The following is a 15,695-nucleotide window of genomic DNA, read 5'->3' as shown; positions in this document are numbered from 1 at the left end:
GTCAATCCTCAGTACAGTTGGTAAATTTTTTCGCGCTGGAGAGGCTCCAGGTTCTCATGGAGAGTGTCTACCTAGCATCTCAGTGTGGATTCTGTGCGGACAGGTCCACCATCGACATGGTCTTCTCCCTCAGACAGCTGCAGAAGAAATACAGGGAACATAGTCACTCTTCATTGCCTTCATAGACCTTAAAATGGCATTTGACCTCATCACCAGGGACAGCCTCTTCAGAATCCAACCCCTAGACTGGATGGCCACCTAGACTCCTTAGCATCATCAGATCCTCCCATGAAGACATGACGGGCACTGTGGTTTTTGATGGCTCAACATTGGGCACTTTTGACATCCAAAATGGAGTAAAGCAGGGCTGTATCCTTGTTCCAATCCTTTTCAGGATCTTCGCATTCCTGATAAATCATACCATCGGATCTTCCACAGAGGGCATTTACTTTCACACCAGGTCAGGTGGAAAATTCTTCATACTCTCCAGACTCAAAATCCAAAGTTCATAAGAAATGCCTGCACGATTTCTTCTTTGTGGACGATGCAGCAGTTACCACCTACTCAGCTGAAGACCTTCAGCAGCTCAAGAACCGCTTCTGTGGGGCTTGCTGTACTTTGAATTTACCATCAATCTCAAGAAAACACAGGTCATGTGACAGGATGTGGACTGACCACCCAACATCATCGGTGACAAAGTAGCTAATCTCCAGCACAGTCAATACATCTGACAGATGAACCAGAAATACGTGTACGTTTCATTGCTGCCAATGTGACACCAGCTGCACTGATAGCAAAAGACAATGAGAAAGCTTCAAGAGACGGTACAGGACAGCAAGAGGAATCTGACAAAGCATCGATAACAGAAGAGCCTGGGACAGAACTGCAATTAATTATACGCAACAGTGAGCAATGCACTCTGCACCATGGATGCTCTAATCCTGAGAGGACCTCGCATCATATCAAAGAAACTGAGACGTCAGATTTTGACTGTTGCTCTTGAAAGACACCAGGTGTTGTTGAGAAAAACCAACAAACCAAAGAGTGATGGCCTGGCATGGAAAAAGATGCAGAGAAATTTTGCAAATCGTGCCATGGATGCCAGCTAGAAAGCCGACCAAACTCACTTGAGTAGTGTGACGGTCTGTGCACATACGTATACATGACTTCATACATGAGTGGTGTGACGGTCTGTGCACATACATGACTTCATACATGCGGCGGTCTATGCACATACATGACTTCATACATGCGGTGGTCTGTGCACATACATGACTTCATACATGTGACGGTCTGTGCACATACATGACTTCATACATGAGTGGTGTGACGGTCTGTGCACATACATGACTTCATACATGAGTGGTGTGACGGTCTGTGCACATACATGACTTCATACATGTGACGGTCTGTGCACATACATGACTTCATACACTAGTGGTGTGACGGTCTGTGCACATACATGACTTCATACATGAGTGGTGTGACGGTCTGTGCACATACATGACTTCATACATGTGACGGTCTGTGCACATACATGACTTCATACATGAGTGGTGTGACGGTCTGTGCACATACATGACTTCATACATGTGACGGTCTGTGCACATACATGACTTCATACATGAGTGGTGTGACGGTCTGTGCACATACATGACTTCATACACTAGTGGTGTGACGGTCTGTGCACATACATGACTTCATACATGAGTGGTGTGACGGTCTGTGCACATACATGACTTCATACATGAGTGGTGTGACGGTCTGTGCACATACATGACTTCATACATGTGACGGTCTGTGCACATACATGACTTCATACATGAGTGGTGTGACGGTCTGTGCACATACATGACTTCATACATGTGACGGTCTGTGCACATACATGACTTCATACATGAGTGGTGTGACGGTCTGTGCACATACATAACTTCATACACTAGTGGTGTGACGGTCTGTGCACATACATGACTTCATACACTAGTGGTGTGACGGTCTGTGCACATACATGACTTCATACACTAGTGGTGTGACGGTCTGTGCACATACATGACGTCATACATGAGTGGTGTGACGGTCTGTGCACATACATGACTTCATAAACATAAGTGAGTTGCCGTTAGTCGCCTGTTCCTGAAAGAGCGTTCTGAGCAGCAACAGTCCGGAGTTACAAAATGACGAGCACAACTTGGCGACTGGTTTTGGATGTTCGAAATGGTTTTTTGTTTGTTTTTTGCTGTTGTTTTTTTGTTTACTATGGACACTGAGTTTAGAATGTACTTTTGTTGCAATGTCTTATCTTAATTCGTCATGTCTGCTTACTTAGCTGGACTAACCTGCATCAGTGTTTACGTGGAACTATTGTCACTGTAAAACGCTTAAAGCACAAGGATTATATTAGGCGATTTATAAATAGACTTATTGTTATCATTATCATCATTATTATCATACCGTTTCGAAATGGCTCTGGAGACATGAGTAAGGACATGTGCATGACAAATAGTAGAATATACAGCCTCTTTTGGCATGACAAATAGCAAACAACAACAACAACAACAATAAAACACAAAAAACCCAGACCCTCCAGTAGATAATATGTATCATACTGTCATCATGTGCACCTGTACCTTACTCACGCCACATGCACTGTAAACGTTACGTAAATACACGTAAGTACAATTGTTAACCCGAAAACACACATCCTGTCTCTCGTCGTGACCAACACCACGGTGCTTACTGCCTCTTATTTCATTCCTCACTCGCCAAATCTCTGTGTGTGTGTGTGTGTGTGTGTGTGTGTGTGTGTGTGTGTGTGTGTGTGTGTGTGTCTTGTAATATACAACAGCTATTAATCAATAAATGTATGGTTTTATTTTCTTTCTTTGCTTTGAAATGTGGTGTAAGGCTATATTGATTCACTGCACTGATATGCTTTGCAGTCCCATTGTCAAAATGGCTGGAAAAGCTTATGACAATAAATCAGTGTCATCATCATCTCTTTCGACCTCCCTCCATCCCCCACGCGTCTCTCGTGCGAAGAAGAAGACGAGGAGAGAGACAGAGAGAGAGGACACAACAGCCGGGACTGAAAAGCTTCCCCCTTTCCTTCCTTTCACACTTAAACACTTGTCAGGCTGCTGTACACGTTTGACCAGACGAACCACGATTATATGATTATGTCATAAATGATTAATCACCATCACGATGTTATTGAGGGAAAGGAAACAATTACAAACCCCCCTAAACAGTGTATGGCTGGCCGCAACCAGCCATTAGCTAAGTACTGCAACAGCGCTAATCGGCCACGCATTCTCTCTGACATTTCCAAACCGTCGTGTAGGAACGTTGGCTACCTACACAAAATGGGTGCAGAAGTTTTTTTAATTTATTTATTTATTTTTTATCTCTTCATTCATTTCATATTATTATTAATTCAATAGCTCCGTAGTATGCAGTTGTACAAAATCATGTGTGTGTGTGTGTGTGTGTGTGTGTGTGTGTGTGCCAGTGTCGTGGTGTGTGTGTGTGTGTGTGTGTGTGTGTGTGTGTGTGTGTGTGAGAGAGAGAGAGAGAGAGAGAGAGAGAGAGAGAGAGAGAGAGAGAGAGAGAGAGAGAATGAATGAATGGTTTATTCATTTATAGGCCGTTGCCCCTTAGTGAAAGGGTGTCACAAATTCTTCATAGACATCGCATCATGCATTGTGAAATGGTATACGTTCAGATAACATAAATATATCACTGATACCTTCTTTCAAGTAATATACCCTCACCTAAGTAATACATAATACACATCATGAAACATATTGTATTCAATTAACATTTATACACCTAAATGATATCTGATATACGCTAAATAACATCTCTTACACGCGTGGCAAATAGCGCTCAGTTAAGTTATACACATCGTCCGTATGTAGCCTAAGTCGTTACTGGATACACTAAGATATAAGAATAGATCGGTGCTTAAACGATTTATACAGCTAAATTGTTTGTTCATGCGCTGATGCCATAAGTAACGACAGTCTAAGGTGACTTGGGAACTTAAAATATTTCAATGGTGTGTACATGTACTCTTAAATACAAGACAGGACAGGACAGACCCAGTGAACAAAGTGCACCTCATTTTCTTTCTCCATCTGGCAAAGTGGACATATTAAGTCAGCCTCATTGTGCATTTTATAGCGATAACTTTGTTCAGCAATTTCGGAAATTCCCAGTCTGAATCGTGTCATTGTATACCGCCTTAAATGGCTATCTAGATTCATTAGTCAGTATGTTTTGATATCAGGTATAGTACAAAAAGTTCTGTAAACATTAAATCTTTCACTATTGTTTACATGGAAGTCCTATTCTTGCCATCTACACAGAATTAACCTTTCCTTGAAAATCCGAAGAAACTCATCAATCCCTTCCACACCTTGGTTAAACCACACATAACCAAAACCAAACATGCGCAACTTAGAACGTATGTTGGTACTCCAGTTTGTTTTACCACGTGCATCAAGATCGAATAACATTTTGTAGGCTTTGTGAGGTAGTCTAGACTCATGCATTCTTACTAATTTTAGCTAGTATTTAACGCACTTCATAACTGAATTTATATAGATAGGATACCTGTTTGTTTCTCTATATACAAAATCATTAGGTGTTATAACTAACAATGACAAATGCACATTCTGCAAAACTGTCAGGGAAACGATTGAACATCTTTTCTGGTCTTGCAACGTGGTTCTAGATTTCTGGAAGGAACTACAAGATCTTCTAAATAACTGTGACAATGTAGTTAACTTTAGAATTACAAAAGAACTAGTGATGTTTGGTAACGACAATGAATGTGAGACTGATGACATACAAGACTTTATCATACTTTGTGCCAAATTTTTCCTTTATAAATGTAAAATGCAAAATGTCACTCCAGAGTTTGTGGTTTTTTTGACAATATCTAAAAAATAAATATTTAACAGAAGAGTATATAGCTAGGATAAATATGCAGTATATAGAATTTCAGTACAAGCGGAGTTTCTACAAAGCATTCATCAATGTACAAAATAGTAATTTGAGAACGTGGATGTCCATTCTTGGTCAGCTTACAAAAGTAATTCCCATCCAGTTTTGATCCTTATTTTTGGGGGCATAATTGTGCATTCTGTTTTTATGGGTTGTTGGGTTTGTTTTTTGTGGGTTTTTTATTATTATTTTTTTTATTTAATACGTTTTTCCTTTTTCTCATTTCATTTATTGTTGTCCGTGTAATCAAAAACAAAATATAAATTCGGGAAGCGTGTGAAGAGGATGGGGCTGAATTAACTCTCCTAGTTTACAGAAGGCAGCCATGAAGGGCGTTTTTTCGGGGTGCTTTTGTTTTTGTATTTTGTAGTTATTTTTTCTTTGTATGCACATGATCAAGTTATGGACTGGCATATATGTGGGCACATACATGTGTAACTGAGGAAAGAAGGGAATAACCCAAACAGACTATCGTGTCCATTCATAATGCATTTATTTAAATGACATTACTACACACATTTACTGACACAAATAACACATTTAAAAACAGTGACATACTATCACAAACTCTGAAGACTAAGTACGGCAAGAACATGTCCATCTTATAGACGTCAGACAGATACTAGGAGGCCTTCGTCAGTGTAATAGAATTAAAGCTTCCTGAGTTGTTATTAAACAACAACAACAAACAAACAAACAAAACAAAACAAAACAAAACAAACAAAAAAACAACAAAAAAACCCGGACTTTTCCCTGGTTTGCATAAAGTTCGTTGACAAAAATACTGGTAGCTTTAGCTTGGGGAATCTTTCTAGGTTCTATTCATAGCTGGAAACCCTATCTACGTCATGAGACAGTCCTTTATTTGAACGATTTAGTTGGGTTACTGCCGCAGTGTTTGCCTGGCTCCTCTCCTTGCTTGCTCAACAAAATGTCGGACAACGTGCTCAAGACATGCGATCGTGGCGCATTAAATCAACCAAGATTGCTTTCTTTAGCTTATGCTCAGAAAGAATTGAAGCATAAATTTGAAGAAGTAGACAGTGATGAACGTTTATAGGACGATTTGATAGAAAATAAAGGGGCAGCAATGAAGAGACTGGCCAAGATACGACTATCAGTGAGTGATGCAGGCTGTACAACTGTAGCAGATGACAGAAAGTGACCGAATTATCAACAGGACACAGTGTAAGCGATTTTCTTGGCACTCAGCCAACGAAGTCTGATGAGAACTGGTTGAAGTGACCGTGTGTAAGAGGGGTGAAGAGGAGAGGGAAGGAGACCAAGGGGACATGGCCCCACATCCATATTATCACTTGGAGAAGTCACAATGCATTGTGTATCTGTCTCCTTTTTTTTAAATTAAAAAAAAAAAAATTATGGTTGTTCTAGTGTAGCCGTGTACCGAGTGGTTCTAACTGGGTACGGATGGCACAAAAGACTTAATATTGATTGACTGAATTAAAGGATAGATGAGAATTCCCACGCACAGGCCATGAACATATAGCCTGCCTATCCCGTAGTCTTGTGGAGGTTTTATCAAGGTGGTCCACTAAGCTAGCTAGGCCATCAATATCGTCAGCGAAACGTAAGTTGGTGACTGCTCTGCCTCCGATGTTGACTGTTCCTTTGTGGTCTTCAAGTGCATCAGTCATGATTCTTTCCAGGAAGATGTTGAAGAGAGTTGGTGAGGGCAAACAGTCTTGCCTCACTCCGACTGTGGTTCTGAACCAGTCCCCTATGTTACTGTTGAAGTAGACTGCACTGGTGGCTTTGTCGTATAGGTTCTGTATCACTCGGGTCAGGTTGGCATTGATGTTATACAACCTCATGGTGGCCCATAAAGCTGCATGCCATACTCGGTCAAACACCTTCTTGAAATCCACGGAGACGTGGTAGAGGTCTTGCTGATGTTGGAGGTACCTCTCGCAAAGTATCCTGAGGTTGAAGATTTGCTCTTTTGTACTGCGCCCTGGTCTGAAACCTGCTTGTTCCTCTGCGATGATCTTCTGCGCTTGTGGCTTCAATCTATTTAGCAGGATCTTTAGCATGACTTTGCTGGGATGGCTTATTAGGCTGATTGTGCGGTAGTTCTGGCACTGTTGTAGATTGCCTTTCTTGGGGAGAGTGATGATCAGTGACTGGGTCCATGGTGTTGGCCACTCCCCTGTCTGCCAGATCTTGTTGAGGATTGTTGTGAGGGCTGTGATCATTGCTTCTCCCCCTGCTTGGACCAGCTCTGCTGGGATATTATCCACTCCTACTGATTTCCCCTTTTTCAGCGATTTTACAGCTGCTTCCACTTCTTCTCGAAGGATGGGGTGGTTGTCGTTGTTGGTTGCTGGAGGGACGTTCAGTACCTCTGGGTCTCCCGTGGCTCTGTGACCGTACAGCTCGGAGCAGTCTTCAGTCCACCTCTTCAAAATGTCCTGTTCTTCAGTGAGACATTTTCCGGTTTTGTCCTGGATGGTGGTGGTTCGCTCTTGAGCGATGAACATATAGAGGCCAGTCACAAATGGGTTTTTCTATTGTTTTATTTACAATATTTATGAGAACATAAGAAGAAGAAATAAGAAGAGAATATAAGAAAGAGAAGAAGAAATAATGAAAAGACTAAGAAGAGAAGATGTAAGAAGGGAACAGAAGAGAAGACAGTGCAGCGATATGTAGCGAGATGTTAGCCGTTGTGAGAACACACACGACACACACTCATCCTGTCAGCGACGCCACTTTTGTAGCCGTGTACCGAGTGGTTCTAATTGGGTACGGACGGTACAAAAGACTTCACTAAATATTGATCGACTTAATTAAAGGATAGATGAGAATTCCCGCGCACAGGCCAGGAACATATAGAGGCCAGTCACAAATGGGTTTTTCTATTGTTTTATTTACAATAGTTGTGTAGAGAAAAACTAAGAAGACATAAAGGAGAAGAGAAGAGATAAGAAGAGAAGACAGTGCCTGGAATGACAAACGTCATTAGCACAAAATGTCGGCACAAGTGAACAATAAAGCACATGTACACATATTACATGGAAAGATTACCACTTGGTATTGCATATGTGTGAAGACCAATGGCTGACATCTCACTACGTATTGCTGCACTGTCTTCTCTTCTAGTTGTCTTCCCCATTATTTCTCTTCTTACATCTTCTCTTCTTAGTCTTCTTTTTTTATATCTTCTGTTCTTCTCCTTTAGTTTATATCCTCTTTTCTTATGTTCTCATAACTATTGTAAAATAAAACAATAGAAAACTCATTTGTGACTGGCCTCTATATGTTCCTGGCCTGTGCGCAGGATTTCTCGTCTATCCTTTAATACAGACAATCATCAATTAGTTTAGTTCTTTTGTGCCGTCCGTACCCTATTAGAACCACTCGGTACATGGCTACACTAGTATAATTTGTGTGTGCAGGTATTATCTATTTGTCCAGAAAATATGATATTTTAGTGCAAATTACCTGACTAATGTTTGTAATGAACAAGTTGACAATGTGACAAAAAACAAAACACTAATTTCAAAACAACAGCATGTCACTGAAAATATATAAAATTAGAAAAAAAAATCATTAGGTGTTCGTGTTTCTATACCCAAATATTTTTTAATGCAAATAAATGTACCTTTTCACAATTAAATGCTGCTCTATTAAGTCCCCATAACTCAGCACCATACTGTACTACTAGTTGAATTTGTGAATCAAATAATTTCAAATAAGTATTTAAAGAATTACATTTTAACTTTGATAAAGTTTGCAATATGCAAAATAGAGCATTTTTTGCTCTGCTACAAAGATCATTACAGGCTGCCATAAAACTCAGTCTAGAAGAGAAATAAATTCCGAAGTATTTATATGCATTAATAACTGGCATAACAATACCATTGTTCACCTTTCCCTGGTGGTTAAATATCCCCCTTTCCTAAATACAATGATGTTACTTTTAGCCATGTTTACTTTCAAGCGCAGAGCTAAAGCTGCATGATATAGACTATTAAGCTGTGTTTGTAAACCGATAATAGTTTCATATAATAAAGCAACATCATCAGCTAATAATAATATAAACAGTTTAAAATAATTAGGCATAAACATAGCACCAGGTCTACCCTCTCTGATTACTTCAAATGCTAATTCATTAATGAATAATGAAAACAGAACAGGACTGCAGCCATCGCCTTGTTTGACACCACGGGTACAACTGATATAGTCGGTTAGCTTAGCACCACATCTGCTTCTGGTTTTAACATTGGTATACATACTATAAATACAACGAAAAATCTTACCTCTGATACCGTTTTTCAAAAGAATAGGCCACAGTAAATTTCTCTCAATGGAGTCAAATGCTTTTTCGAAGTCACTAAAGGTAACATATAATCTGCGATTAAAAGAGAATTGTTTTTGTACTAGTGCCAACAACGTAAACATGTGATCAACAGTCGAATAACCCCTTTTAAATCCTGCTTGATATTCACCCGTCAGATTATACTCATTTATGTATTCTTGAAGTCTTATTTATAATCGTACTATACATTTTGCTACTAATATCACACAATGAGATACCTCTGTAATTTCTTGGTTGTTTAAATCACCCTTTTTAAACAAAGGGATTACAACAGAATCTGTCCAGTTTTCTGGAAAAATACTCTTATCAAATAATGCATTAAAAAGCTTTACGAAAAAATCAGCCACTACATCCCCAATATATTTCATTTCCCTATAATTTCATCTGGTCCTGCAGCTTTGCCATTTTAAAATTTTCTTTTTTGGATATTGGTCGGTTCATGGACCTAATGTCCACAACACTATCATCATTATGGTTTTGATCATTTTCATCTTCAATCATAAAGCTTTCATTTGCAGAAGTCTGTAATTCAAGCAAACATTTGAAATGTCTAAACCAGTCATCAACTGTTAAATCGTTTCGAACTTGTTTTCTTTTTAATGAAATTTTATGTAAAGTTTACCAAAATTCTCTTTGATTATTTACTGCAAATATAAGTTTATCAAGTAACAAATCATTATATTCATTTTCTTTTAATTAGATTTTTATACTCTCTTCTTGCCACGCAGTAGGCATCACCATCAGTTTTGTCTTTGGTATGATTAAAAGTCCTCAGTAGTCTTCCAGCTTTCAACTTGCTTACTCTGCATTCCCTATCATACCAGTCATTATATTTATCATGCATTGTTAGATTAATTTTCTTTTTCATACACTCTGCATGCACCTTAAGGCAATCATTAAACATGTTCAATGCAGCATTACAATCATAATCTATCAAATATGTTGCACGATCTAGTAATATCAGTGTTTCATCAGAATTCACTGCCTGAGTATAAGTACCCTGTAAATTACTATTCCACACAAACTTTTAAGTAATCTGGTTTCCATCCAATGTGTGCACACGTGTAGCATTTACTCTGTCTCCAAATCTTAAATATACTTCAATGGGTTGGTGATCTGATTCTATTCTTTCTGTTACAATCAGTTTGCAAAAGGAAAAAAATAATGAGAAACAAATCCATAGACAGCAAAAAATAATCATTGACACTGTTACCTGTTTCTGATATGCAAGTGTACTGACCTTCGGTATCTCCATTGCATATACCATTCATAATACATAAATTAAGTGCAGTACACATATTTAGCAAATATTTCCCATAACTGTTAACTACATTGTCTGATGACTTTCTGCGGCTGTCAACAGGATTGCTTCTAAATTGATCACTGTGTACATCATTGCCATAAAAAATATCATGAGAAGGTTGGAAATTCTACCATTCAAGTCGCCAGACAAAATTACATATGCATCATGAAATTCAAGCATACAATCAAAAACATTCTTCAAGTGCACATATACCATTATCAATATCAAAATAAGTATAGTAAGGAGAACCCTCAGGCAGCACATATGAACACACATATATTACATCTTCAAGCAAACCAAACAATTTGCCATCAATCAAAAACACCAGAACATTTGGGGAATTCGTCTTAATTTCCTGAACGTAAGATATAAACTTGTTTCTTATAATCATCATTATGATATAAATGATAATAATCCAAATAATAATAATAATATCATTTATTTTCAGTCTAATATTATCATCTTAGATGAACAGACTATAAATAAATAAACGAACTTGTTTCTTATAAGACATATTATACCACCTGAGTGTCTTCCCTGTTTGGTAAATCGAACAGCTGGTTTACAAAAAACCCCAGAAAAACCTGCAAATGCAATATTTTGAAAGTCTTCCACAAACGTTTCTGCAAGGCAAATAAAATCAAACGTTAACAAAAAAGACAGAAACTCTTTATCATTAACTTTGGATATAAGTCCATTTATATTCCAGTGCAGAAACGAAACCAAAGCCCATGCTCTCCTGAACAACCACAGTCACTAACATGTAACTCTCTTTCATTCACGCAAACTCTTCCTTTTTTAGTCAACTGTGTACTTCCACCCTCTCGTTCATCCATTAGGCCGCAATGTTCACTGTACCTTCTCTCATTATTTTCACTTCCCTTTTGAGATGACTCCTCAGTACAACTTCTCTCTCTGTTAACATTACCCGTCTGAGATGTCCCCTCAGCAACACTTACAGCAATTTCATCTGTCAGTTGGTCAAGCATTTGCACTTGTAACACATGTTTGAATCCTATCTCTGCATGAATATTACTTCTAACTACATCGGAAGCAACATTACAAGCAACATCAGACTCCCCAGTTATAACGTTTACATTTTCAGAATTAAGTACACTGACAGGATGAAACACATGTTCCTCAATGTCAATGATATTTGCCCCCAACCCCTGAACCACCGCAGATCCAATGTTTACAATGTCAACCGGTTCTGTACTCACTGTGCTCTCGTCACTGACCCTGTTCCGGTTCACTGATTCAGCACAGCTGTCTCGTGCACAGTTTACAGTTGTCACCGGTGTTGAGACAGGCAGGCCACCCCCTTGTCCGTTCCCCTAAGAGAGTCTCCCTCCCCAATGTAGAACCTTTTCCCATCGATCAGGAGGTGATCGAAAATCATGGTTGCTCGTTTACCCTCACTCCTGGCCTTCTTCAGGTGTGGCGACAGCTTCTTCATCACCTCCTCCAGCGCGCGATGACGGGTGAGTTGGGCCGGGGGTTCAAGCGGTGGACTCGGTCGAATTGAATATCACCAGACAGCTCCAGTGTGTCCACCACAAGGTCGTTGACACTACCTTCGTATTCAGCCTGCGTCTCTTTGTCACTCCTTGAAAGACCGTACGGAATATGACGTTATTTCTCTTCGAGCGTCCCTCAAGGTCGTCTGTCTTCCTTTCCATTTCTTGCATTCTTTTCTTCATGTCTTCGTTTTCACGACGTAGGTCGGTGACTTCCTCCTTCAGGGACTGGACCTCTTCCTGCAGAGCGGTGTGGCCATCCTTGATGTCAGTGATGTCTTCTTGCATGACATCAAACTTTTCATGCAAAGACTGAAGCATGGACATCAGCTCGGTCCGGACTGGTTCTGCGGCAGGAGGCTGAGAAGTCACAGGTGAAAAAGTTGTGGTCTTCTCTGTGCTGGCACTGCGACCTCCACTAGACAGACAGGTCTGACGCATGCTGTCCTTTCGTGGTCCCGGGTTCTGTTCCACGTCTCCGCACTGCAGCAAAAAACTGCCCCAGAACAGGTACGTGAGGAGACAACCTACCACGACACCGTCTGTCATCGTCTTCATGTTCAATGTCCGCTGGCGCAAGGCGATATATTCCTTGACTCTCTTGTTCATAAAGAACAAGAAAACAGCATAGAAACAACCACACCGTGTCCGGAAATCTAGCTGGGCAGACGGCATAATACTTCATGTAAGTATGTACCAATTATTGTCTTTGGATATCTCCGCTGACCTGAGAAATTAACAATTTTGGCAGAGCTAATTAAAACGCGTGTGTCGCTGCTGAATCTTGCTCAAACACCCCCCGAGAGAGAGAGAGAGAGAGAGAGAGAGAGAGACAGACAAACAGACAGACAGAGACAGAGACAGAGAGAAGAGAGAGCAAAGATAAACAGAAAGAATGGCCGACAGACACTTTGACAGAAGGAGTATATATATATATATAAATAGACAGAGAGAGATTGATTGATTGGCAGTTTATTGACAATAGCTTATCTTAGCTGTTATGCCGATGAGTGCAGTCACTGTCAATCAAACAAAAAATTCAAACAGAAAACAGGGCAAAACAGTATTAATCAACAAAAAGCACAAATCACACGGCATCTGCAGTCGGGATACAAATACCTACTAATGTTTACAAAGGAAAAACAAAACTGCTATAGGAACAAAACAATGTAGGTTGAGCAAACAACCTCAGAAGGTTTGTTTATTCGAACGTATCTCACCGACAGGGAGACCTTGTATATATATATATATCCTTCACCTTCACCTCTCCCGTAGTCTGGGTTCAGACCGTTGGGGCACCGCTGCTGACCTGGCCACCACCCCTCTCCACTCTTCACGGTTTTCTGATTTCCTCAGGGCGTCACCGAGCGTCAAGCCTGTCCACCCCCGGATGTTGTCTTCCCATCTCTTCTTCTGCCGTCCTCTTCTTCTGCCTCCTTGTACGGTGCCTTGTAGGAACGTTTTGGCAAGACCAGATGATCGGGAGATGTGTCCATACCACCTAAGTTTGCGTTTTTTCACTATGGACAGAAGGTCTTCGTAGGGTCCAATACTTTGCTTGATTCTGTTCTTCACTTCCGTGTTAGTGATGTGGTCTCTGTAGGAGATGCCAAGTAGTCTACGAAAGCATCTCATCTCGACAGCTTGGATTCTTCTCTCGATGTCTGCAGTCAGGGTCCAAGTCTCGCAGGCGTAGAGCAATATTGATATAACCAGGGAACGCATCAGTCTGATTTTTGAGCTGAGAGCGATGTTTTTGTTGTTCCAGATGGTGTTCAGCTTGTTGAGTGCCATTGTTGTTTGGGCAATTCTCGAGAGTACTTCTGGTTTAGATCCTTCATCTGACACGATTGCTCCCAGATATTTGAAGCTGTGGACTTTGATGTCAATGCTGATGCCGTTGGTGTTGTTAGTCATCAGTTTGGTTTTCTCCGCACTGATTTGCATTCCATACGATGTGGAGGCTTTGTCTAGATGTTTGACCAGACTTGCCAGTTCTTCTTCTTTTCCAGCCAGTCCATCAATGTCGTCGGCAAAACGTAGGTTTGTGATTGTTCTGCCGCCTATGCTGACTGTTCCTACATGCTCTTCCAGTGCGTCAGTCATTATTCTTTCTAAGAAGATGTTGAAGAGTGTTGGGGAGAGTAGACAGCCTTGTCTCACTCCGACTGTGGTTCTGAACCAGTCCCCGATGCTATTGTTGAGGTAGACGGCGCTGGTGGCTTTGTCATAGAGGTGCTGTATCAGTCTGATCAGGTTGGCGTTGATGTTGTACAGATTCATGGTAGCCCACAAAGCTGCATGCCAGACCCTGTCAAATGCCTTCTTGAAATCAATGAAGACGTGGTAGAGGTCTTGTTGGTGTTGATGGTACCTCTCACATAGCAACCTCAAGTTGAAGATTTGTTCAGTTGTGCTCCTTCCTGGTCTGAAACCTGCCTGTTCTTCAGCAATGATGTTTTCTGCTTGTGGTTTCAGTCTGTTAAGCAGGATCTTCAACATGACTTTGCTGGGATGACTAATCAGGCTGATGGTGCGGTAGTTTTGACACTGCTGGAGATTGCCCTTTTTGGGGAGGGTGATGATCAGTGATTGTGTCCACGGTGTGGGCCATTCCCCTGTTTGCCAGATCTTGTTGCAGATTTTCAGTAGCACATCTATCATAACTTCACCCCCTGCTTGGACCAGTTCTGATGGGATGTTGTCCACTCCTGCCGATTTCCCTTTTTTCAGCGATGCTATAGCTGCCTCTATTTCTTCACGGAGTATGGGGTGATTACTGTTATCAGTGGCTGGTGGAACATTCAGTATTGCTGGATCACCTGTGGTCTGTATGTTGTATAGCTCTGAGCAGTATTCTGTCCATCGCTTTAGGATGTCTTGTTCTTCTGTTAGACATTTTCCATCCTTGGTCTGGATGTTGGACATAGTTCTACCTTGCCTTGTGTTGGTAAGTTCTTTCACAACTTGGTAGGCTTTCTTGCTGTTGTTTCTTGTCAGGTTTTCCTCTATGTCCTGGCATTTTCCTTCAATCCAATTCTCCCTTGCCTTCTTCATGCTTCTCTTGATTTCGGTGTTAACTGCTTTGTACTGTTTTGCCCCTTCTTCTTCATTCTTTTTCTTTTTCAGGTCTCTACGTTTGTCACACAGCTGTAGGATGTCGTCCGTGACCCAGGGCTTCTTTTTGATGCGTTGTTTTCCAAGAGTTGTTTGGGCTGTTTCAGTTACAGCTGCGTTGAAGTCGCTTACGAGTGTATCCAGGTCGGCGTCATCTGCATCGAGAGTGATGAGTGGCGCGAATTTCCCACCAATCATGGCTTGGAATGCCTCTTGTACTTCAGGATCTTTCAATTTTTCCAGGTCGAACTTCAGTCTTGAGAAGCTTTGTTTCCTTGTTTTCTTCAGTTGGAGTTTGAAGGTCATCATTACCAAGTCGTGGTCACTTGCAACGACTTATATATATATATATATATCAGTCTAATAGGGTCAGGTCAGGGGCATAGCCCTTGCTACTGGTACCATGTAACCC

At 40.7% G+C, this 15,695-nt stretch overlaps 2 protein-coding genes across 5 annotated transcripts in view; both read right to left on the bottom strand.

Annotated features, from left to right (window-relative positions):
- Window positions 1-15,695, bottom strand: part of LOC143283106 (synaptotagmin-1) — a 96,755-nt gene that overhangs the window by 58,871 nt on the left and 22,189 nt on the right. Inside the window, exon 1 of one of the 4 annotated variants that reach the window (XM_076589213.1) lies at window positions 11,508-11,668. The exons of the other annotated variants lie outside the window; for them this stretch is intronic. The gene's annotated coding sequence lies outside the window, so the exon portion shown is untranslated. Of the gene's footprint in view, window positions 1-11,507; window positions 11,669-15,695 lie in introns of those variants that run through there. 4 annotated transcript variants of the gene reach the window in all.
- Window positions 80-7,505, bottom strand: LOC143283546 (uncharacterized). Its single transcript, XM_076589790.1, has 2 exons — window positions 7,171-7,505; window positions 80-137 (listed from the first exon to the last, which is right to left on the bottom strand). The coding sequence occupies exons 1-2, from the start codon at window positions 7,503-7,505 to the stop codon at window positions 80-82; spliced, it is 393 nt and encodes a 130-aa protein (XP_076445905.1).

This window comes from Babylonia areolata, chromosome 6 (assembly GCF_041734735.1).
Source record: "Babylonia areolata isolate BAREFJ2019XMU chromosome 6, ASM4173473v1, whole genome shotgun sequence".
In the NCBI taxonomy this organism is placed as follows: domain Eukaryota; kingdom Metazoa; phylum Mollusca; class Gastropoda; order Neogastropoda; family Buccinidae; genus Babylonia; species Babylonia areolata.
This window is presented reverse-complemented; position numbering and strand designations above follow the sequence as displayed.